Source organism: Rhopilema esculentum, chromosome 12 (genome assembly GCF_057945365.1).
Source record: "Rhopilema esculentum isolate cy_ngs chromosome 12, ASM5794536v1, whole genome shotgun sequence".
Lineage (NCBI taxonomy): Eukaryota > Metazoa > Cnidaria > Scyphozoa > Rhizostomeae > Rhizostomatidae > Rhopilema > Rhopilema esculentum.
This window is the reverse complement of record NC_142826.1, coordinates 11,069,309-11,094,099: the sequence shown is the minus strand read 5'-3', so window position 1 is coordinate 11,094,099 and position 24,791 is coordinate 11,069,309. Positions and strand designations below refer to the sequence as shown.

At 37.2% G+C, this 24,791-nt stretch overlaps 1 protein-coding gene across 2 annotated transcripts; it reads left to right on the top strand.

Moving 5' to 3' along the window:
- Positions 1-1,590: 1,590 nt before the first annotated feature.
- Positions 1,591-24,233, top strand: LOC135681326 (uncharacterized). 2 transcript variants are annotated; one of them, XM_065195741.2, is made up of 21 exons: positions 1,591-1,779; positions 8,026-9,326; positions 9,474-9,634; positions 9,944-10,096; positions 10,547-10,582; positions 11,069-11,144; positions 11,367-11,465; positions 11,652-11,755; positions 12,203-12,360; positions 12,619-12,725; positions 13,023-13,160; positions 13,395-13,492; positions 13,942-14,028; positions 14,640-14,698; positions 15,004-15,118; positions 15,481-15,618; positions 16,138-16,253; positions 16,448-16,660; positions 17,633-20,157; positions 21,888-22,012; positions 22,827-24,233. In XM_065195741.2, exons 2-21 carry the CDS (start codon positions 8,150-8,152, stop codon positions 22,992-22,994), a joined length of 5,853 nt encoding a protein of 1,950 aa, XP_065051813.2. In that variant the 5' UTR covers positions 1,591-1,779; positions 8,026-8,149; the 3' UTR covers positions 22,995-24,233. The 2 variants fall into 2 exon arrangements, with proteins under 2 accessions (XP_065051813.2, XP_065051814.2); XM_065195742.2 differs by lacking the exon at positions 21,888-22,012.
- The last annotated feature ends 558 nt before the right edge of the window (positions 24,234-24,791 follow it).

Here is a 24,791-nt window from a genome sequence, read left to right as displayed (position 1 = left end):
TTTTTAACACACCTTTTTCTTTCAGTACTAACACCACCCCCTATGGCAGCCAAGAAACGCCTTATGCACCTTTAAACCTTTAAAAATGTACACTTTTTTACCTTCTAGATTATTCTCCTCTAGCTGTCTTATGTGTGTGACAGTCACTGCTAGATTTCTGTGAAATATTAAGCTTTGATTTATCCATGAAAATCAATTATCCCGAAATGTGCAAAAAACCACATCTGCAAAAATTCATCCCCTAAGGTTTTAAAAAAATCTACATAAGGTGTTTCCTTCTATAATGAAATCGTACAGTCTCTCTCTAATTGGGAAACTCTCATATTTTATTTATTTGTCCAGCTTACTAGGAGATTGGCTTAACAGGGGCATTCTCAAAGTGGCATTGGTAATACTAGAGTAGGGCCAAAGCCACGAATTTCTAACTTGAATTTAGTGCTTCAAATCAGGGCACTTTTTGGAAAAATCTTTTCTTAACAAAAATGTGAGGGCGATGGCGCCTCTGGTCCCCTCCCAGTTACGTGGGCCCTGTGGAGGTGACCAAGCTAAGTAGAACACCAAATTGGAACTTTTGAAGATCGATATTCAGCTCAAAGCCCCTAGAGGTTACAGTTTTATGATCATAACCTCTCCCCCCTCCCCAGCCACTCTTGAAGCTGGAGCTGAAGCGAGTCGTAACCACTGATCCCAAAACGTCGTAGACAATTGTAAAACTATGAAGTTTTACAGGGCAGATAAAGATCATAAACAAGACTCCAATTCGCAATAACGTTTTTTAAAGCAAGATTCTTCAGCAGGAATAGTATAAATTAGCAGCAATCAATGATTACAACATAACGACTTCGTTCAACGACAAATTCGACTCGACTGGACTTTCACTGAAAGAACATACGCTTTTAACAACATGAGTGACGCACACAAAACCCTAATGACACAAATTAACGGCGAATGACTAAAAACAACTAAAATAACGATGGCACGATGACAAACAAAATGGACTGACGCAAACATCGAAAGACATCCTCATTAACGAAAACGAACCACAAACATGATCCACGACAGACAAAACTAGTTGTATAACACAATGCTATATCATTGGTCGTAAGTTGACTGCATGCATGTACCGTAAATCCTCGAATTAATCTCCTGGGGGCTTATTCAATTTTGATATTTTTGGACGGGGGCTTATTCGAGGGGGGGGGGCTAATACGAGGGGGGCATATAAACTTATTGTAGAAATTAAGAAGACATTATTAAAAGACCTCGTTTTTTAGTAGGAATTTATTTATGATCATTTAACTAATTGCTACCAAAAGTATGAATTTGTTGTGGTAATTATAAAAGAAGCCATAGGCCACCTCAGGTGGCAAAAATCGTCAAATGGAGGGGTCAAATTCGAGAATTTACTTTAGCATGGGGGCTTATTCGAGGGGGGCTTATTGACAATTTGTAGTTTTAGGGTGGAAGCTTATTCGAGGAGGGCTTTTTTGAGGGGAGGGGGGGTCAATTCGAGGATTTACGGGATGTCATTTGGTTAATCCTGCATGTGAGTGAGATCGATTTCCGTTCGCCCGTTTTTCGAAGGTGGTTATGCGGAGGAGTATGGAATGATTGGCATGCCGCAAGGGAGAACACTACCTTGGTTATCTTGGATTTTAAGGTTTATTTTTTATTGTAATTTGATACAGCGAATGGGTAATTAAAGCTGTATTGCCGCGTTTGTGTTACGTGAGCCAAGATCTTCGATGCATTGGAAATACAGCTCAATGTGAGTCCCAGGTGAGTTGTGCCTTACCTTGACGTTAAATTTATAACCTTTAGGCCTACAACTATGGTGATGATGAGCTATCCATGGCATTACCACTTCGCCATAAGTTTTCCACAAACACATGTCGTTTGAGTTTCAGTTAGCTTCGTTTCATAAACATTATTTCTACAGATAAGTTTCGAAACTTTTTGAATGAGATTTTGTGGGAATACTGTCGTATATGACCACCAAAATCAAATCGCAATTAGTCCGTTTTCTTCTGAATTGCTTCACAGCAAGGAGTGCATATCAAAGATGGGTGTGAGTGGTTTGATTTTCTAATGTCCTGTCATAGGATTAAGACCAGTCATGGATCGCTACCTGATTGAAGTTTATTTGAACCTATTTCCAGATTCATCTTTAAGGAATTTCAGTTCCAGATAGGAATTGGGAAAGCAAGGCAGTTATCTTACTTGTTTGACAAGTAGGACCGGCAAACATTGCACATTATACGGATGTTTACTCGCTTTTGCCCGACATTTCTTGTTTTTAACCAAAGTTTAATTTTAAGTCATGTGAAAATTCCTAATTGTTGGAGCATAAAATGTGATAATAAATTCTACCTACGATATTTAGTGAACCTTGCTGGTGATGCAGCTCAATGACCCATGGCCTAAATTTGATTTATAAACAATATCCAACATTTCAATTTTAAACCGGGTATGTCAGTACAATCGTCAATCACGCACTATTTTGATGCATCAGTTTATGTTTTTTCAAATCTTTTGCCAGTCACCGAGTTTTCAGTTGGCAGTTTCTTCGAAAGTGAACTAGACCATAACATCGAATCAATGGCAACTTGACAGCTGCTTATTTGAAAAATTTGCAAATGGTAGATCTAATTGACAACTAGGGGTAAGCGATGAACGAATGCAGTTAAAGATGAAAAAACTTCTTTGGAACTGACATATGCCAAAAAAATTACTATTCAGAATTCTGTTTACTACGGAAACTGTTATGCAGTAAATCTTGTAAGCAGACGGTAAAACTGCAGTGTGAATTTACGAACAGCATAGGTCTAAGTGCCAAGCAAGTTATACAATTTCATGATGAATTTGGGTTATTAAAAGCAGGTTCGTACTCATGGCTGTCTGATTTTACCTAGTTTTAATTTCAGTAGTGAAAGAGATAAGGTTTTTATAAATTATCTTCGCCACAGTTTTCAGGCAATGTATAACTGGCAAGGCTAATAAAGGAAAAAACCTGCTTGAGAACACTATCATAACTTATACTAAGAAACAGTGCTGTCACTCTCAGAAATCTAAACTTTCTTTATTTACTTTAGTTCTAAATGTCCTAAGGCAAAAAAATTGATATTTTAAACCTATCACCTTTCAACAAACCTTAATAACATTTCCAGTTAAAGTTGAATTTGGCTATCTATTTTCATACTTTCCTGGAGCTTTAGAGATTTTTTTCAGTTAGCTAACTTCTTTCATGCTGTTCTTATCAAGGGATGCAATAGGGTGTGATTCCTGTATTAGCATAGTGAAGTATTAATACATTTATTAAAACTACAAAATTTGAAAATTTTCACCGATTTTTAGATTATTTATTTTGCACAAGGGTATATATTTTCTTTTTTCCAAGCTATTTTGCAAATGGAATGTTAAGTTTTTATTATTTTTTTTTATTAAAAAGGTATCTAGGCCAAGATGGCCTCTAACCTAATTACAACATAAAAATAACAATAAAAGTTAATAGAATTACCTCTACAACAACTTATCAAACGTTTATATGAACTCAATTTTAAATAGTACAATTTTTTAATTACGAAAGCACGAACAATTAAATATACGCAATATCAAAAAGCTATTTTACAGCGAAAAATCTATATAATCAACTAATAATTAGAATCCGGGGTTTGAACATCTTGGGAATCAGTATTGTTCTACTGTTCTTTCAATCTTGTTTCAAAGCATTTATATAGAAATGTGGCAACTAAATTGAGACATTTTAAGTCTTCTTGCCTTTAATATCCAGATAAATTGATTCCAACTTGTAAGCTGCTTTATATTAGGGGCTGTTCGTTGGAGTTCATTTAAGAGATAGCACCTTTTATCAGCGAATTCTGGACACACCATGAGTAAATGAAATTCATCTCCTAAAACCCTTAAACTTGTCGCTAAGCAGAAACTGCAATGTCGTTCTTCTCTAGGGATAGGGTTTTTTCCAAAACGGCCAGTTTCTACTTCTAGATTATGAGCGCTTAGTCTTAACCGTGAAAGGCATCGTCTTTTGTTAAAGTCTTTGACAATGTCAAGATTCGAATTTGAAAACCGTTTTAACTTGAGCATATGTACATAATTTCTTGTTTAGTACAATGTGCATTTTAAGCTTGTTCGTTATTTCACTCGCAAAATGAGCAGCAGTGGTATCGCTATGACTGATTTCATATCTGGTTTTCAATTTGCGGGCTTTCAATTCCCAGTTGGGGGAGCCACTGTTTGTGCCGTTCGAGAGCGCTTCAAATGATTTGCAAACTATTATAAAGCACAAAAAGAACACAAGCACAAAGGGCTTTCAAAATGCTATCAAAAGTGGATATCCTCCAAGATAGAGTTTTTTGAAAGCACACTGGACCAATGTGGGTGCACAAAATTTGAGGTTTTTGAAAACTCTCCAAAAAATTTACAAGAACGAAAGCAATGTCAATGGTAAAATCCACATCCACTGCTACAGGATGTGCCATTTTTTTGGGGGTACCTTTTCCAAGTTGAAAATAAGTTTTGGGGTATCCATTTTGGTAAAATCAATCATGGTCATAAAATTTTGGCCTTGATTCTTAGCATGACCTTAAATTTTTAAGGTATATATATAATTTTTTATAAGGTGTTTCATTTACATTGATGGAGTTGGATTGTTTCTCAATTATGGGCCAGCATTAAATATTAATCTCAGTTTGAATGAAATTTAAGAGTATGCATTTCATATGGTATCTAAATTTTGGGGTAGGGTATTTGGGAAATTTATAAATTTTATGGTATGCTTTCTTATTTCCAAAATGGCACATGCCCGTCCACTGCCTATTGAAGTAACCACCCCTGGATGTTTTCTGAAAACACTTCGAACAAATCTTAAGAACGAAAGCAGTCTGAATGGTAAAACTACAAAAGGGACATTTTTTCATTCATGTGAGCGGTATGAACGCACAAAACATACATTTTCTTCTTTGTAGACAGATAAAAGTGAAAGTTGTGCAGTAAAAAAAGCCCTTATTTACGCAATACTGTTTTCAAATCAATTGGTTTCATACTGGATTGGCCTTCTTTTTACACCAAAACTATCCAATCTGATATGTTTAATACTTTTTTCACTTTTCAAAATGAAAATGCTGTTATAGGGGATGAAGCCATTCCAATGCATCTCTTTTCTTGTGTTAACTTTTGAATCTGATGTTAAATTAATACACTGTAACATGTGAACAGGCAAAAAGTTCTTGTCAGATTGGGAAGCTGAATACAGGGCCTATGAATGTTTCTTGTTAAGGTTGTAACTCAGCCTTGATGAGACGTGCTATAAACCACATTTCTTGGGGAAACAAGGCGGGTGCCATGGTGGTGTGCGTGTATGATCAGACACCTTTTCAAGGATGACCTGACCTGTTTTATCCTACAAACTTAGTAGAATAATGATACTACCCATATAGTTTCAACTAAAATTTAATGAAACTGAAATAAAAAATATCTTCAATGCAACAACTTTCAGTTTTCTCTATTTGAGGGAACTCTTAATACTTTTGTTAATTCCTCAATTGAAATGGCCTATAGAAATCTCCTTTCTATTGCATGATGGCCTTAAAAGCATTTCTCTCACTGTTGATATCATACATGCCTGACTACTGGAATGTCATATCATACATGCCTATCTGAGGCCTGCACTGACCTCCTTGAGGTAGAAGCAATTTTAACATTTCAACTTTAACAATTTGCTAACTTAACTTAACACTTTTTCTGACATTAATTCAAATACATTTTAGCCATATTTCATGTATTTTCACTTGCTTGAAATTTTTTTGAAAAAGATAAACTGAAGGAAAATATCTTGTCAGGAACAAGTAAGTTTGCAGGTATGCCTTTATGGTCACCTGCAGGCCCGGGGAAGGAAATAAGGAAAATAAGCTTGGAGTCTTGCCAGCAACATTAATCACTGGGAAGTTTTTAATTGGGCTCAGCCCCCCCCCTGACATCTTTTTTTACAGAAAAGCTTTCAAGGAATAGCAAAAAGCAATGCATTTGTTTAATTATCTATGATACAGCAAATAAAAAAAGTTCAAAAAATCCAGTTGGATAAGTTTACTTGTCAATTGACATCTTAAAGATCAATTGACAATTTCAAGTCAATAAAGTTTGGTCTCTTGAAATAGTGTTAATGTCCAAAACATCCTTTTTTAACAATACATTGTTAACACTCATTTTGGTACTTAATTTATTTACTTGTTATATTGGCATTATTTGGATAAATTACCACACCCAACTAACATATTTTATTGGGTTTTTCTGTAATTTGGTCTCTGTTCATGACTTTATTATTTATTGGCCATATTCACCCAATATTTGACATATTAAACTGATTTTGCTTGTTTAGAAGTATTTCTCAGTGCTTTTTTGGGTTATGTGGTCATCAAAATTTAAAATTTCTTAAAAAAGATTCTTATGCTGACACACAAACAGTGCCATAGATAGGAGGAGGGGGCGAAAACCCCTCTATTAAGCTTAACTGCTATTTTGTCAGAAAACTTATGAACTTTTCAGAAATAGATGGTTATCTATCTCTATCCAAGTGCTACATTTTGCGAGGAAAGATTCTACAGCTTAATAAAGGGATTTTTCCATTGTTCTGAATATCATCATTATTATTATTATTATTATTACAAATGTTTTTACAGGATAACCAGTTCAAAATTACAAATGTTTACAAAAAAATACCATAATTCTGTTCTAACATTGGGTGCTGCAAATAATGACTAGCAAATATAACCTTTTCAGTTAAGTATGGTACATAAATGCCCCTTTTAGAGGATAAGACCAGAAAATGTTAAAGAAGTACCATATTTTGCTGTGTATAAGACGCATTCTTTATAAATTCCATGTTTGAATTCTGCAAAAAATAGTTTTTAGCATGTCTTACCCTGTATTAGATGCACCTCCTTTTCTCAGTCCTTGTAAAGCATGTATATTTTCCGTGAAAAAGTAAACTCTAGAATGCTATAGACACTAACTTTGTAGAGGAAAATGTGTTCAAACCGCAATGATTTAAATATTGTGTTCATTAACATATTATGTTTAAAATCATCATGTAGAAAGTTTCACACCATAAAACGATCAAAGTCATCATTAACGTTTACAGGTGCTCCAAATATTATAATATTTTGTCTATAAAATCTATTAAATTCTTGTCCACCATCTATTTCATTTACAACATTCACAATGATTACAGGGATGTACCATTTTATGAAATGTTCTCATTGAATTGAATTTATAATTTTGCACCACTAATTTCATCTGGATGTGCAAGAAAAAAGCTGGCTTTGTTCATCGATGTGCATCCCCGGTTCTTTTTGCTAATGAACTCAATTCACGGTAATTCAATATCAAAAAAAGCTTTAATGATGTTCCTTACTTCACTGCAAACCAGATTCGAATTGAGACTCAAGCTCGCAAAAGTTCGGTTGAAGACGCAGATTTTAAATTTTGTCGTATTGTAGTGTGTGATATACTTATAAATGTTAAAGCAAAACCTTTTGTTATTACATAATTATATTAAATCTGTTGATTTGACTGTTGGCTGCCCTGATTTGACACATTGCAGACACAAGCAAGCCCAGCATACAACATTAGAAAACTACAGTTGTTGGTAAAAACCTTCAGGTTGTGTCCAGAATGCTTGTAATTATAGCAACAACTTGCTACACTAGAATCTCTCTGAAAGTGTATGTTATTAGGTAGCATTAACAATCAGAAGTTGTAGAGAATAAACAATTGTTGCTATAGTTTTTATTCATTGGGGCAACTTTTAATGATTAAAATTCATTCTCCACTGCTGAAGTGGTTTAGTTATAAACCTTTGCTTGTATACCTTTAGGTGTCAGTTCGCAAATCTGTACGTTTATTTAAATTAGGAACCTTTCATTATATTTCATTTCTCTTTATATTTTGTTAAACATTTTGTTAAAAGCCGTTGAGCCTTTGTCGTAATTAGTCTTTGTATCTCTGCAGGCTGTGGGAAGAAGAAGAGCAGACGGAATTCAAGTAGAGTGAGGTATGAAACCCACTCGCAAAGGTCAAATTGAAACGTCTCCTCACAAAGTAGGGCTTTCAATGACTTTGGTCCTGACTAAAAATGCCGGTCAATGGCAGTGATAAACAAATTAGAAAGAAAAGGATTAACTATTCGAACTCATTTCGCAACCAACCTTTCGAGATTGCAAAGGAACCTTTTAAGCGGGAGGATGAACTACGTCATTCTACAGGATCGACCAAAGAGCATCATTCTGTAACATACCGGACCAAAACTGATATCAGTTTGAAGTACCCGACCAAGATAGACGGGAGACCGGTTTATAATGCAGATGTGGCAATGGTGAATGGGCAAAGGACCGGATCGTATGATTCCCAAATGTCAGAAAAAGAAGAACCAGGCACCCCTTCTCACAGCGTTTCTCACCTCATTCGGGGCTTTGAGTCAAAAACTGACAGCAATTCGCGTGTTGATTCAAGTCGCCTATTAACGCCAGCCTTTGGATCATACGAAGACAATTCCGAATATGACGTAACTGACAAGCAGAAGAGAAATGCTTCGAAACGCAAGCTGTCGATCCGGAAACGAGGGAAAAGCAACAACAGTGGCAATGCGTCGGTTCTGCAAAAACTCGGCATTGCTCCCTTCATGGGTTCGGAAAACCGTAATGCGAAAAAGGCATTGGCACATTTTGATGTGCAGAGTATTTTGTTTGAATTGGAGAATGCAGCAGTGCTTAAGGCCATTTACGCTGATGGTGGCAGTAGGCCAAAAAATGTCTCGACCGGAGCATCAGCTGCATCTATGCGAAGTCAGAAGAAAAAGTCGGATGGCAGTGATTCAGGGAGCACAGAAAAAGTCCGAACAGATTCATTCACTGAGGACGGAGATGGCGCGAGCAATGACTTGGTAGAGAGCTGCCCGTTTTTCTGTAACGAAATTGGAGCCGTTGAGAATCAGGAAGAAGATAAGATGAATAAACTGTTTGGAAAGTTTCGTGGTAACATGTCGAGCCGAGTATGGACGTCAATGAGCAAGAATCGGACGCCATCACTCGAGCTGCTTAATTCAACTGATAATGACTTAGATTCTATATTCGGTAGTGGCCTGTCTACCAGCGAACTCGATCAGAAAAATGACGTCACGATATTGGAGTCTATCAACGAAGGTTCAAAGATCTCACTTTGGGATCGGCCAAAGCGTTCTGATAAACGGATATTTGATTTCCAGCACATTGACTTGGGTGCCATGTACTACCGTGAATTTTTCATCGGAAAAGGTACTGTGAGATGCCTTAGATGTCTAATGATGTCTTGCTTTCTTCTGTTTTGTTTTTTACTGTGTATTTTGCTGAAATATTTTGTTTTGTATCCTTCGTTTATTTAACTTTTATTCACCATCAACTTTTTCTCATTAATCTTTTTAGATCATCAGAATTATTTAGGAATTGATGAGAAGTACGGGCCTATTTGTATCACAATTGCACGCGAGAATCTCGAGAAAATGGCTGTTTTAGGCCATCCGAAGGAGCTTACAAAGAGCAGCTCACACAAATACCAATACAGGATCATACTTAGGACCACAGAGGTTTGCCTGAGTTGTTTCATCTGCGTTGTTTTGTGTTTGGTAGCAAAAATGTAATCTTTTATGTTTAACGTGATTTATAATGAACCTTCATACATTTTGTGATATTTGTACCTATATTCAAATGAGAATTATGTATAGTCGGTTGGAGGAAATTCAGTGAGATATGCGTTGGGGTATCAGATAAATGCGTTTTTGTAAGTGTAACACCTTGAACACCTTCCGAAAGGTTATGTAATTTTAATCAAGCATTGTTACAGTTCATTCAATAAAGCTTTATAGATAATTTAACAACTAGCTCTTCCAATTTAGTTGTCAACATTCAGAGGGGCTGTGCTTGAAGAATCAATTCCTTCAACAACGAGACATGGCGCATCTAGAGCCCTTCCACCACGTGACATTTTGGAGTTTTGTTTTCCTGAGCTTCAGATCAGTTGTCTGAAATTAGCAATGGCTGGGCCAAAGGTATGGAACTGAATGGTGAATGTTGATTGGAATTTATAAAGTCCATATTCTTGTTTTGTCCAAATTTATCAAGTCCAATTTGAGTGAATTATTATCGTATTGATTTAAATGAAAAATGAATCGAGCAATGGATACAAAAATGGTACATCAGAGTTTGCTTATTATGCTGTTTTTGATATATGGATTGCAAAGAATGGAATGTTAGTTAACAAAGAAAATGAAAAGCTAACACCATAATTGCTGTAAAAACTTTTTGATTTACGGCATTCAGAAGGTAATCCAAAAACGTAGAAAGTAATTTTCGGATTAAGTAAATTTTGTAGGTATAAAGTTGTGTAAAGGCAAGATCATGTTCTGTTTTTAAAGAATGTTGTTCAAATTTCAAAGTGCATTTGTTATTATTAGGAAAAGTTAATTTCCTTAATAATTCCTTTCTATTTTCTTTCGAAGGTTCCTGAACACCTTCAAAAACTCGATGAGCAACAGGTATGCCTCGTTTTCTATAATTAAATCACAATTTCATTGTTTATTTATTTACAACTCGTTTGTCTGTTATCTGCCGATTGCAGAAGTTTTGATTTAAATGGCAGCGGTCCTTGATATTATCGATTCTCGATTCTCGTTGACAAAATGTGGTCAAAATGGCCCCTGGAAGCCCAGTGATGAAAAGCGATTTTTGAAGGAAATCAACACAACAAAACTTTTTTGTTTCAACGTTTTTTGTTTAGACTAACATTTCAAATAGTTATTGTTACTTTTTATTTTTTTCATTTGTTGGTTGATCCTCTTGATTCATGCTGATAAGATCTGAGGGCTTTTTTCTTATTTTCGCACTCTCTTTTATTAGCCAAACATGCATACATACAAATATAGAATGGTCAAGTTTTTTCTCGATAGTCGTAAAACTGTATCTGTTACGAAAGTATATTGTTCTATGCGGACAAGAAACATTTTTGTATGGCTTTCTTTTAGTTATCACTGCAGTACAAAGTTGGTTTGCTGTACTGCAAAGCAGGTCAAAGCTCAGAAGAAGACATGTACAATAACGGTATTTCTGAATTTTCTTTTTCCGTGGGAAAGGTTTTTGTGAACGAACAATGAGTATATTTATTGCTTGACAAGGTTCATATTTATTACATGAATTTTCTTCAAAACTATCGACTAAATGGATGCAATCAAAACTTGAATGTCATGTTCATAGTGATCTGAGTTCTTGAATGGATCAAAAACTAGTTACAATTTATTCTGACAATCTGTAATTATTTTCTAGAACATCATGGACCAGCTTTTGACGAGTTCATGGATGTCATTGGTGAAAAGGTCTTCTTAAAAGGATTTGAAGGCTATCGAGCACAACTTGACAACAAAAGTAAGATGACTTTTATGAGATTTTACCTTTATGTCCAGTAGTAGAGTCTGCTTAAAAAACAGATTGATAGAACGAAAAATGAGACGTGGAGAATGAGACGTGGAGAATGAGACGTGGAGAATGAGACGTGGAGAATGATGTTCCAAGCCTTCACAATGTTTCACTATCTTCATTGTTTTCTTTCAGACGATTCTACTGGAACATATTCATTGTATACCAAGTTTCAAAACAGGGAAATCATGTTTCACGTTTCTACGTTGTTGCCATGGACCCCTAACAACAAGCAACAGGTGAGTTAACCTTTGAAATTATATAAATTAGACGCTGTAAGATAGACTTTAAGAATTCTCTCAAGCAAATGGAGGGACTTCAGCAAGGACGATTAATTTCCTTTTCCGGAGCATTTCTGGCCAACTGACTCTATCGTTTTAAAGAATCTGTTTGCAGATTTCAAAACAGTGGCGGACACCTGGTGAGCAAAGTGAGGCGAAGGGGGCGAAGGGGGAGGAAAAGGGGGGCAAAGGGGGCGAAGGCGAGGGACGAAAGGGTAGCCATCGCCTCCAATACTTTGGAGGACAATAGGGATATGTGACGTCATCTTATTAAAACAGTATGCTTGCCCCCCCCCGCCCCAATATTCGACTAAGTGCCCCTGCTTCAAAATGTTTGAATTATTATTTTTATGTTGTCCGAAAATATGATTGTATCTTACTACATTTTTCATTAAAATTTTGCAGCTTTTGCGGAAACGGCACATTGGAAACGACATAGTAACGGTGATATTTCAGGAGCCTGGTGCGGAGCCGTTCACCCCAAAGAACATTAGGTCACATTTTCAGCATGTATTTATCGTTGTTCGGGTTGAGAATCCAAATACGAATAACGCTGCCTACAGGTTGGTTATTTGAATTACGCAAAACACTGTGTAGCCCAGATTCTTGTTAATCCATAGCTCAAAACGGCAAATGAAACCTTTACGGTGAGCTAAAAAGGATTAGTAGGTTGTTGATTAAGCTAGTTGATCCTTTCAGAAAAATTCCCATCTTTATTGTTCCCGTTTTAGCTCGCATTAATAATTTATTGGTAAATTTATTATCAGATCCATTGTGCCATCGTAACGATAATCCTGTTTCATTACAATTTTTCCTTCCAGGGTCGCCGTTAGCCGATCTCAAGATGTACCAGAATTTGGTCCCCCCATTCCTCCCGATTCTACATTTCGAAAAAACAAGGCGTTTCGTGACTTTTTGTTATCAAAAAGTAAGTGGCTTTTTAATCCAGATTTCAATCGAGTGAATAAATGTGTCTGGAGATGCGCAGATTAGCCAGTGGTTATGAGAATTCCTGCAATTGCTGATATCCCTTCAAGCCTTTAAGTAGAAGATCGGTGGTTATGGTCACGTGATTCTGCTAATATGCAGCTTGTTTTTGTCGACTGAGACAGATGAGAATTTGAAATAGCAATCTTAAGACAACCCTTATCAGATTTAGAAAGTGAAACAAAATTGTCTGCGTGCAAGTAGTCTTTAATTTTCCTCTAACCTTTTTTGTTTTCAGTAATAAATGCTGAAAATGCTGCTCATAAATCAGAAAAATTCACAGCCATGGCGGTGCGCACGCGGTACGAGTATTTGAAAGACCTCGCTACGAATTTCGTAACCGCTCAGACAGTCGACTCTGGTGGCGCAAAGTTCAGTGAGTATTTGTCCTACCCACGGATTTTTCGCAGCATATATTTAGGTATAAAGGAAAGTTATTGTACAAAAATTCTGCCAATCCTAAGCTCTTCATTCATTTTCCTTATTATCCATTTGTCTTTTTTTTCTGCTTCTTTATCGTATTCTAGTTAAAATCAGATAGAGTTGTCTTTTGTTGTTGTTGATATGAATTTTGCAGCAGTGCATCACGGATTATGCCTTCATATCATAGGTAAATTCAATCCTCTAAGTGTGAAGAAAAGAGAGAAGATTCATCCACCATGTAACCCTGAAGTGTGGTGCCAAGGCAGCCTCGTTTGGTCCGTCAAAGTAAGTCAGATAGGCTATTGGCTCTCTCCTGAACGCTACTTCACTTACTGCTAACAATTTATGTAATTTCTTGAAAATTCGTATGCAATTTAGGCCTCTATGGCTGACTGTTTTAGCAGCCCTTATTATTCGATTTCGCATTTCATTTTTCTGCTAATGTTTACTGCTGGCAGCGCTTTTAAGGATTCAGCAGTAAGATTACTGCGACGCTGTGAATTCAGCAGTCATCTTCTGTTATCTTAAGTTCTACAAATTGCCTTCTATATTCTAAACTGAATGTCGGTTTAGCACTTTGTTTTAATCGTTTTCAGAATATATGGTGTATTTTTAACAAGGTAAATTTGTTGTCATTTATTGTCACTCAGACAACATAATGATTATTTTTATGGATGATATCTACACAATTGACGGCATTTTGAAGTTACCTCGATTATAAATATCCCTTATAGGTAGATGCTGAAAATGCAGCGACATCGAGGCTTTGCTTCATCGCTGTCTCCACCAGTTTTATCGTATTGCTGGACAAAGTCACCAAGGTATGTTTACTGCATTGATTTTGTAAGTTTGATAATAGTATGCAGTAGGGCTACGCCATTGTCCCGGTTTAATGTTCAATTCATTCGTTGGCAGAGTTTTCCGGCACTTTTTTGTGGAAATTCTACCTTTGTATTCCTAAGAGCTACCGTATCCACCCGAGTATCTGTCGCATTCATGAAAACGAAAAGCGAATCCAAAATCTGGGGTCGACTTCTACTCGGAACAAAAAGTGCCAAAACAGCAGAATCATTTCTCTTATCTCTTTCTGCTCGCAAATAAGTTGTTGGTTAAACGCGTAATTTATTTGAAGAACTATTTGCAGAAACTGAGTATTAAAACCATTGCCGCATCAAATTTTCCTTGATTAAAGATGTTTAAGTTAATCAGTGTCGCTAATCTTTTTCCTTTATCGGAATGCCGGGATCGACTCATTTTCAGGCCCAATCAATTTTTCAGAAATTTTTCCCAGGAATCTGGAGGCCGACATTTACTCGATGCCGACTTATTTTCGGGTGACTTATATATCTCATCATTTCATTTTGCATTTTTGCGTTGCTGTGTGTCTGTTTGCTTCATCATGTGCCCTATATCAATGTTTTGTTTTAAACAGGAGAATGTTGTGACGATTACATGCAAGTCCGTGATAGGGTGGAGGATTTCTGGTTACAGGTACTAGTGAAATGCCTTTTAAATGAGATTTTCACAAAGTTTCATTCAGACCTACTGTTTCTATCTTATTATATGTCCATTTCTGTATTGGTCTATAGTTCATCTTTGTTTAATTTTGATATTTTGCTATACCTTCTTGCTATTCTGGCAGATTGAAAAAATTCATTGAAATGCAAGTTTGATTTTCTATATCGATTGCCACCTTAAAGAACTGTCAATAAAGATTTATCTCTGAGTAATTACATTACGTTAAAAGCTTTTCTGAAGGTAGGTCCGTCACATTACATAACTCGTTTGCTTTGTAGCATGCGATTGTATTACAACAACGGGCAGGGGCTGAATCTCACTCTGGTCGAAGACGATGGCAATGAAATGACGTTTATCGTGAATCGTTTAAAGGCAGTCACACCAGGATGCCAGGTAATGCTCCTTCATTTTTCTTATACCCATTTAGATTTGGAAGCAAGTTTTATCTCAAAGATAAACCTTCCAAAAATTGGGTTTAGACCACTCTGATCAGTATCGTAGATACAGCTTCTGAACCGAGCTTTACCAGTGATACTGTGATGAAAGAAATTGCATATATGAATGCTGAAGTCATGATATTGGTTAAGTGACGAAAAAGAAGAAAAACAAACATCGAAACAATTGAGCTTTTTGAAAGCAAAATATTTGAGATCATTAGATACCCAACTGCCTTGAAATTGTTGAATTTTCAATGTGAGGTAAATTCGATAATCTTTTTTGTCACAACAATAATGGAAACCCTTTGTACTTTTTAGACACAGGATATGTCATTGCGTCGCAGTGGCAATGGACAGCTTGGCTTTCACGTCTTTTATGAAGGGCTTGTTGCAGAAGTTGAGCCGTACGGAATGGCATGGCAAGCTGGTTTAAGGAAAGGAAGTCGCCTTCTAGAGGTAGGCCTAGCATTTGTGAACATCTAGCGCTGTTTGAAGCTAAATAAAGCTATAAGAATTTTTTACACGGGATTAAACATTTCTCTATAACGTTGTCGTGGATATAGGAATAAATGCTTTCGCCAGAGCAAAATTATTAGAGTGTGAAGAGCAGAACAGGTTGTGAAGTGAGACTTCTAAATATCCTAACAAATGAATGAATGACTTATAATCGAAATCAGAAGCTAGACGGTCTCAGCTTGTCATTACGTTAGCAGTTATACACACGGATCCCGTTGAGTAAACTATTTCACCTTAAGGGGAACCCCTGATTGGAATACTAGTTGATCGATAGACAAAAAGATAAAAGTTTAGGTGAAAAAAATATTTTTCTTCTAAAGATACTGCTTATCTAAAGTTTGATTTAGAAATGATTTAATCTTTGTTATGAGCAAAGAGCAAAGGTGATATCCATAACGTCCATCACTCGATCTGTTTATTGTGCGTCTTTGTGTGATGTTTTTGTGTTTAATTTTGCAGATAAGTGGAAGACTGGTGGGCAAAATGTCACATGATCGTATGATCCAGTCACTGCGTAAGCCAGGCAGTATAAGAGTTGTTGTGCTCCCCCCGTTACCCGATGGACAACCAAGAAAGTACGTGTTTTGATTAATTACAATACTTTTTTAATAGTCGATTGTACATCTTTAGTTTATGTTTGTGCGTTGGCTTGACGAAATGGCTTAGCATTGATTTTGCATTTTCATAGTAAATTGTTATTCCTGTACTAGATTGTCAGTCGTTTAATCTACCGTGTCCACTCATTTGCCATCCTTTTTTATCCTTTCAGTTACAAATCGACGCGCAATCTCAAGCGATACTCGAGCATGACCTCTGTTTATTCGGAAAGAATCCAAGATTCCACAGATACATCGGGCTCCTCGTCTTCCCGCGAAAACATCCCACTTGACTTTGAAACTGTGACTCCAATTCGCGTTGGTGGACAAAAAATGACGACAATCGAGGCCATAATAAAGCAGAGCACCCCCCATTCCATCAGTCGGTGAGTGAGATAACTTCTGGCTTTTATTTTCCGTTCTTTGTCTTAGCTTGTTCAGTTGCATTGACGACAAGATAATTTTACGTTTTATTCAACAAAGAAATTGTTAAAATTGTGATTTGTTAGTGAATAGATTTGTCTTTGTCATTGGATAGATTTGTCAATGAAGTCTTGGTGGGCTTTGCTTAAGTTACTTTCTTCTTGAACACCCCGAGAATGCTTAAAACGGAGATATTTATTTCAGAAGAGTGGCGATGTCGTCCATACCCCTTTGTGTTGTTTATCAAATTTCTTCAAATATCCCTAAAAGTGTTTTTGAAATTTGAGTTCCTGTACTGCTCTTATTTTACTGTTGAGATCGTAAGTAAGAAGGCGAACCATTGTCTTAGATTGAAGGGACTGCAGAACAGTTATGACAATGCAATTCGGTATTGGTCTCATTTTCTCATACAACATTTATTTTGAATGCTCGAACATTCTACTATGAAACCGAAAAACGTTTTATACAATTTTGGAGCATGTGAGCATAATTCAGGGGCGCCGGAGCACAAGGCCTACATGAATTTGCAAAATTGAAGAATTTTCTTTTTTCTTTTGCTTTCATTTTACCCTTTTTCTTGGTGCCTTGCCCCCTGCCCTACAGCTCTTCCGGTTTTGGTGTTGTCTACTATCATCATTTTTTCGAAATTTTTAAATTGTTTCACTGCAGACAAAGGTGAAAAACTTTATACTCGTAAAAGGGATAATCGTTCTTATTGGTATAAAGATGGCATACAGGCTTTTCACATGAAAGCACAGTATTTTGATTTTATTTTATTTGTCCTGCCAGAATTGTTTATCTATATTTATTTGAATTTTGTTGATATTGGGTAAAAGGGAAACTTTTGCACGTAACCGAACTCAGTTAAAAATTGCATTGCCCTGTCAAGTACGATTTTGGTGTTTTTAGGTTATCAATTCTTAACTTTTTCACAGGCTGAACAACAACCACTCCTCCAGACCACAAGGCTTTATTCTTGACTCTGATCAGTCGCTAGAATTCACTGAAGCTTCTTCCGCAGAACACCTAATTACGTCACCCACCCACTTAAGTGATGGGAAACGAGAAAAAATCTTAAAGCAAAATAAGGAGGTTGTTGCACATGGGATTGGGAATGGAAAGGAGGAGAACCCCGTTCCTGGAAATGACAAACAAAGAACACCCATCGTGCTTAAAGATACAGTATCCAACTCTTCTTCGGCAGGCAGTGTTGACCCAGAACTGACTGAACTAGAGAGAAATATTACTGATACGCGAAAAAGCATTGACGCTAAGTTTTACAAGTCATTGATACAAAATTCGGCTAGCCGTAAGTATCACGACCAGGCAAGTAGGGGCGCAATCCCTTCAAAACCTGGCGCTTCAAAAGATATGAAGCACATTTTAGAACATACGAATCCAATTATTGATTTGCATGGTAGAAGAACAAACAAGACTACTATTGAGAATGAACCTGTCTTGGAGGAGGACATTTCTGTATTGCCAAACAGACTCAAGGATACTCCAATGCAGGGAAAAGCTGCTCCACCTAATGGAGTTCAATCAAAGCCGTCCGAAAGTAGCGAGCTAATAAATGGTTCGTCTGCAAGTTTGTCTAGAATGCGATCACCGCCTCCGTATGAAGTCGCAATCAACTCTCTCGAAAGGCAACGTGCAAAGAAGAATCAAACCAAGAAGGAAGCAACTAAAGACATTAAGGTGGAAAATGCACCATCTGGTGCATCGTCGCCGAATCATCATTCAAACGATTCGAGTCTAGATGAAAAGCCAAGAGTGCTCTTAAGAAAAACTAGTAGCGAAACAAGACGCCATCGTTATCAAGTGAAGAGCGAAAATTTAGAGGATCTTCTGGGTTCAAAGAATTTCATGAAAGGGACACCAAAGACCGATTCAAATACTCTTCCATACGAGTTTATTGGAAATAGAAATAAACTAATGATAGCCCGCTCAGAATCGAACATTCACGCATCTTGTGAAAGATCGCTAGTTTCTGACAACGAAGATCGACACCGAAATTTTGATATTGTTCAAACGAGAGTTCGCGATGTGAATGATGTTATAAAAGAAAAGATACACGTGCGATCGGGCTCAGCTGATCAGCTGGTCGGGTTCTCTCGCTTGCCATCACAAAGCCAGTCTCCCTCACCGGAAGGTGGACGAAGAGAGCAGTTGAGTATTTTGCGGGGAAATATGCCGAGGAAGTTAAGTAGAAAGAGTAGCGTTGGCGGTGATTCAGAGGAAGGTACTCCTTACTCAAGCCATTTGAATCGCAGAATAAAAAGTCAGGAGGATATTGCGGCTGAAAGCGAGCCGACACTAGGAAAGCACCACGCTCCATTCAGGCAAGCGAGTGTGGGATCAATTTCAACTGATTCTTTTCTGTACACTGAAGAAAGCATTAATGACACATTTGCGAAAATTGATCAGGCTTTCGGATTCACCTCCTATGGCGATCAACAGAGTACAGATCAAACTGCCAGTAAAGAAGCCAGTAAAGAAGAAAAAAGAAAGAAGAAGTCAAAGCATCGTCAAAGATCTAGGTCATCAAAGCATTTTACTGACAGCTCAGATGAAGAAAGTGGTGCCAGCTCGTTGGCTTCGGTTGCTTCAAAAAGATCAACATCTAGTGGAAGAACTCGATTGAAATCCTTCGAAAAATTCAAACCACCTTCCCAAGATTCACTGGAAAAAAAGAAAAGTGAAGCAGAGGAGAGTTTAGAGGCCGCTATTACCGAATTCCATTCCACTCTGTCCAGTCTGCCCGATCAGCGTTCGAGTCTGTACCGTTCTTCGTCTATTGAACATAGTAAAAACGTGCAAACGCCAAAGGAACAGAGCACTGTCAGCGTGATTTCTACTGCTGGAAAACAGAAATCAGAGAGAAGTTCAGTGCAAGTTTCAAGAAAAACTATTGCTTATTCTGAAAATAAAGGAAAAGGATATTCAAGGATTTCCAGCAGGCAGTCTAGCATAGACTCGCCTTCTCACAGCTCTAGGGAAAGTGGCGGGCGCGTTCAAGAATTAGTAGGAAAGTTTTCAAATATTGAAAGAAAGGATTCACTCGATTCTCCAACACCAAACAGAGGTAATGATCGTACGCGATCCCGAAGCGAGGCTAGGATATCGTTGATAAGCTCATCTTCGCCTTGGGTTCGAAGAAGCTCCTACCAAAGCGTGAGCAAAAATACCGAAGGGGGTAGTATTGCGAACCGTTTTGAAAGACACAGGGCTAGTCACACTGAGAAAGTTAAACAAGGCTCGTCGACACCAGAGGAAACCCCCGTGAAGAAGCGAATAAGCGTAACAGTACGACCGAAGCTTGAAATGGAAAACGAGCAAGAAAAGTTTGGGCGTTTGGAAGTCGCACCAAACAGTCCATTGTGGATGGATGCTTGTGAACGAGGCATGACAACTTTGCCAGGCCGAGGAAAGAAATTCAAAAAGAGCATTCAAAACAGTGGTGAGTCCCCAAATGTTGTTTGTGTTTTTGCTATCTTTAATCATATTAATTGTAAGGTTGCAAACAACACTCCTTTATAAACAGTCCGTTTATGTTTACATAAGCGGGAGTGCCTTAAGCACAAGTGAGCTCCGTTTTCCTATCGCGGAATGCCTTTTTATGAGAATTCTTTAGTAGATCTTGTTTTCCCTTGCAGTAACAATCGTGAAATGAAGCAATATTTATTTGCAATATTTATTTATTGAGCAACGATCAAGGACTGCTTCACTCATTCGTGCAAAATTTCCGCAAGACATCTAGCTAATTCATTAATGCAAAATTCTGTGTAGGATTAGCCATGTTTATCTGCTTCTAAGTTGCATTAACTTCTAATTTAAGATGTTTTAATCATTGTAGCCAGTGAAGCAGAGCTGTCAAATATGGGTAGGCTTCAGCGACATTGAATTTTGTTTTACTAAAATGCAGTCAGTCTGATTCACAACACAATGGCAGATTTGATGAAAATTTCTTCTAAGTTTTGTGATCCACTGCATTAAGAAACTAAGCCAGGATTGTTGTTGAAAGTTGAAATGAAATTAGCTTAGAAGTGTCTTTGTGAAACTTGGCACAAGTAATTTTGGATAAACGACCTCCATTGTCTTGATGGCGGTGTTCTGGTTCAGTAGCAATTCGCGATCTTATTCTAGTTGTTATACAGACATGAGTTTTTAACCATTAACCTGGATCTAACTCGCAATGTTTCATAAACCTTTATTTTCGGGTTTCTTGCCCCTTTCTTTTTTTTCAATTGGGTGTAATGGCCGGTAACAATCTTTTGGATTGAAGGATCTCATATTATATCCTCAGAAAAATTCACCATTTTCCTTTTTCTAACAGTTTTTTGTTCATATTTTGTGTTGAGTGCCATTTTGTATAACTTAAGGGCAGCCTCTGCGAATCGTAACAGCCTCTGCGAGTCGTAGTAGCCTCTACGAGGAGAGATGAAAGGATTTCAGGAGGACAATCTGGTGTTGCGGTTCTTGTAGTTGAATGCTTTGTATCGACTGATATTGTATTAAGACCATGAACTTGTTGCTAAAGGATTTTAAAGTTATGTTTAGAATAGATGTGCATGACTGCTCAGACTGCTAAATCTTTAAGCTGTGCAACAGTAAAATCAGTTCGCCTTTGCATTCTGTTGTTTTCAAGCGCTTCTTGTAATCCGCAAATAGGCTAAGCAACTCGTCAAGTTTCTCGTAGCTTGTTTCTCGACCTGTTCAAATCTTTGTTTTCGAACAATTTTCGGTGATCTTTTAATTTGCTATTTGACGAGTTTGAACATTAGCTTCGTTTACTTTTGTCTCTTATGGTGTGTCCTGGGTGCAGATAACGATGTTTAAGTGCCAAGGAGTTCTAGTTAAGGACTCAGGTGAAGTTCTGGTTGTTTATCATTGTGCTAGACAGTGTAGCAGCCGTTGTGTTTTGAATGGACACAAAACAGGCGAAATATTATTAAAATATTTCCAAACTTTGCTTGAATTTACATTTGGCTAATATACTGAAGTGAGCTAGCTGATTTGAGGTTCTATCTGCTTGGTCTTGAATCCTGTTCCTCTACTCCAACAACGTCCATTGTGTGTCCACTTTGTTGATCATTATAATGTTATGTGGCAGGGTCGTGGCTTTTTCGTTTTACAATTTGTCTCTTGTCTAGTAAATTGTTTAAGATTTGTTGTCTTCGTCTTTTCTAGTCGTTAATGTACCACTTAGTGTTAGAGGTCTGGACCTAGCCCCTCAGCGTGCAGAAGAGTTAAGCACTTCGAGCAAAGAAGACCTTCGATTGATGTTGTCGGTCCTTTCCGGGGAGCTAATCAAGGTAAACACAGTTTTGGTTGGAGTGTTGCTATTAACTTGTCACTGCATCACTTCCTTTAGGCCTAGCTCTGTGGTTTTTCAGCTTGTTTTCTGTCATTTCTTATCGGCATTTGGTTACCTTATATCTGTATGTTGACCTAATTGCTGCAGCAGTATTGTCCTGTTAATGAAGTAGCTCAATTTGCAAAGTTAGTTGGGCCGAAACAGCTGTTACTAAATCCCCATATGAATGTCTATTTGTTTGTGCGTGTGTCAGTGTTTCGCTAAATAAGTTCGCTTTCGTGTTGATGTGTTGGTACCGTGTGTATATGTGTATGTGTGTGTTTTGTTGGCATGTTAGAGTTTGTCTTTATCAGAAGCAGGGCGTAGCAGCAAAATATTTGGTCGAAGAGGGTCGAGAAAGCACTAACAATGACATAAAAGTATTAATTTGCTTAATCATTTGAACCTTACCAACATATTACGTTGTTGATGTAGCTCAGTTGTCAGTTACGATGTAGCTTACCCCACTGGAATAAAAAGAAAACCAAATGATAGTAAAGTTTTTTAGTTTGGAGTTAGTTTGGAGTTAGTTTTTTTCTTGGTGTTTTATTACTTAGTCAGGTATGATCGTATTTCCCTTTTGTTACTCGTTGTTATAATACAAGGGCCATTAACTTTGCTTTGTTTAGCCTGGCAGTGGCTATAGCCAGCCAGTCATAACCCTTTGTAGATTCGGTTGCGTTTTGCAATCATAAGTCTTAGACGAAATTGGTTACTTGCAGATGCGATCTTTTCAGTCAATGTTATTTTTATAAAATATGGTTCCTTTTTAGGAGAAATCTATAAACGAGAAACTTATGGAAGAACTTGAGGTTGCGAAAGTTGAGAAAGAGCAATTGCTTGAGCAGTCCAAAAGTGCTGCTTCGCAGCTGCGCAAGTTCACCTCGTGGTTTTATGATTCCGTTTCACATAAAGATGGCTTGAATTTCGATGAAAGTTGATTATCTTGGTTGGATTTCACATTTGTTTTAAGTTATTGGTGAATGCATTATGTGTATGTTGTATGGGTAAAAAATGCAAGGTTACCTTACTAGTTTAGTCTAGATATAATTTTAAATAACTTTATTGTAATATACCGTACTCCCATTTTATTTTTTCTCATAGCAATCTACAGCCATGGGTACTGTTGCGCAGTTGGTCAAGAGAATTTTAATTGAAGGCACCATTTTTTAACCTCAAAAAAAGGAGACCAAGTTATCCCTGAAGAGAACCCCCCTGTATCTTCCTTTTCCCCGCGGAATCACTTGTCTACAATTTTCTCCCCAACACTCCCCGTAAGTCTGCAATACCTAAGTTTGACTCATCAAAATATGAACAGGCAAATGCTACAGTTATGTCAAATCGACAATTTCTTCGTAGGGTTTGTCAGCCAGCTAGTAATTACCAAAAAACTTAGTATAAGAACGTCGATTCATGTATTGGTTTTTGGGATTATGTGTACACAAATATGACAAAACCAATGTTTTTGAATCAGACGACGCTTGCCAGCGCTATCATAAGCTTTCATTGTCGCATTTTTATGATTTTTTATCAAGCAAACTGCTTTGTTATAGCAGACTTGACGTTATAGCAGAAAATCCCCGGAACCATAGTCAACAGCGACGCCCACGTTATTAGCCCATTCATTGTTCGAGAATCTTGAGAATGTAAGCATAGCAATGATTCAGTACAGCTGAAAATATGTTGTAGTTTTGTAAATTAGAGTATAAACACGTCTATTCATTTTACATAGTTTATGGTTTTTAACGGGAATTACAAGAAATTCTAAATAAGCAGTTGATTGTAAAGCACAATTTCACAACTCATTGATAAGATCTATTAGGTTAGATATGATTCGTAACGTAGACCACAAGGTCTTTTCTTCGTTACTAACCTTAGAGAAATGCCACCTCTGCATGTGTACCTTCCAACAAACACATTTCTTAAGGCTGATTTGCAATGCTACCAGTCCCCAGAAATTTGTATGAACATTTTCATCTTTAGTGGTCCAACAAATCGCTACCGTGTATGTTAATGTGTGTCAATAGAACTTTTCTGGTTTTACAAATTTTGTGCAGTTATAACCGCACTAGCGCGCCACTCCTATAAATTTTTACTTGTGTTCTCTACTCCAGATTGAAGGATATTTATGTCCTTACTTTGTATCCGTAGCTATATGAAGACGATTATGTATATGCAAATCCTGTCTTTCTTTCTTCGTTTTTCTTTGCCAATTCCACATGCTCTCGATGCCAATACCATAATGCCTGTTTTTGCCCCAATTACGTGTTTCTTCTCTAAAACTTTCTGAAAATGCTGGAAATTATGCTGGTCAAAGATTGAAAATAGATTTGGCTAATTTACTGCCCGATATCATATTTTTTTACCTCAAGATAATTCCTCAAGTAAAAGCCAATAAAAAACCTACCTTCCAACCCATTCATAAAGCTAAATTTGGAATTTGTTAAACAGAAGAAAAAGAAAGCTAAACAGTGAGGCGAATAGCAAATTTATATATTCATCTCATCATTCTACATGTCCATAATTTTTTTCCGAAATGGATTTTGAACTGCTCTATGGTAGATTTCTTGGAACACGGGCTGGTATGGTGGGACTTTTCTGTGCCAATGATTGCAAGGACGCAAACTAATTGAACTGTTTTGCAATGTCAGCACATTATGGTATTATCTACATTGTTATTGAACTTTTCTACTTTGTGAAGTCAAATTTTGAAGAGCAGATGTACCACTGGAAGACTT

Bases quoted from the DNA above. Each gene is read 5' to 3' on its own strand.
- LOC135681326 (XM_065195741.2), top strand. From the start codon at position 8,150: ATGCCGGTCAATGGCAGTGATAAACAAATTAGAAAGAAAAGGATTAAC. The intron at 11,145-11,366 runs GTATTTCTGAAT...ATTATTTTCTAG, and splicing joins AGAAGACATGTACAATAACG to AACATCATGGACCAGCTTTT. The intron at 12,726-13,022 runs GTAAGTGGCTTT...TTTTGTTTTCAG, and splicing joins TGACTTTTTGTTATCAAAAA to TAATAAATGCTGAAAATGCT.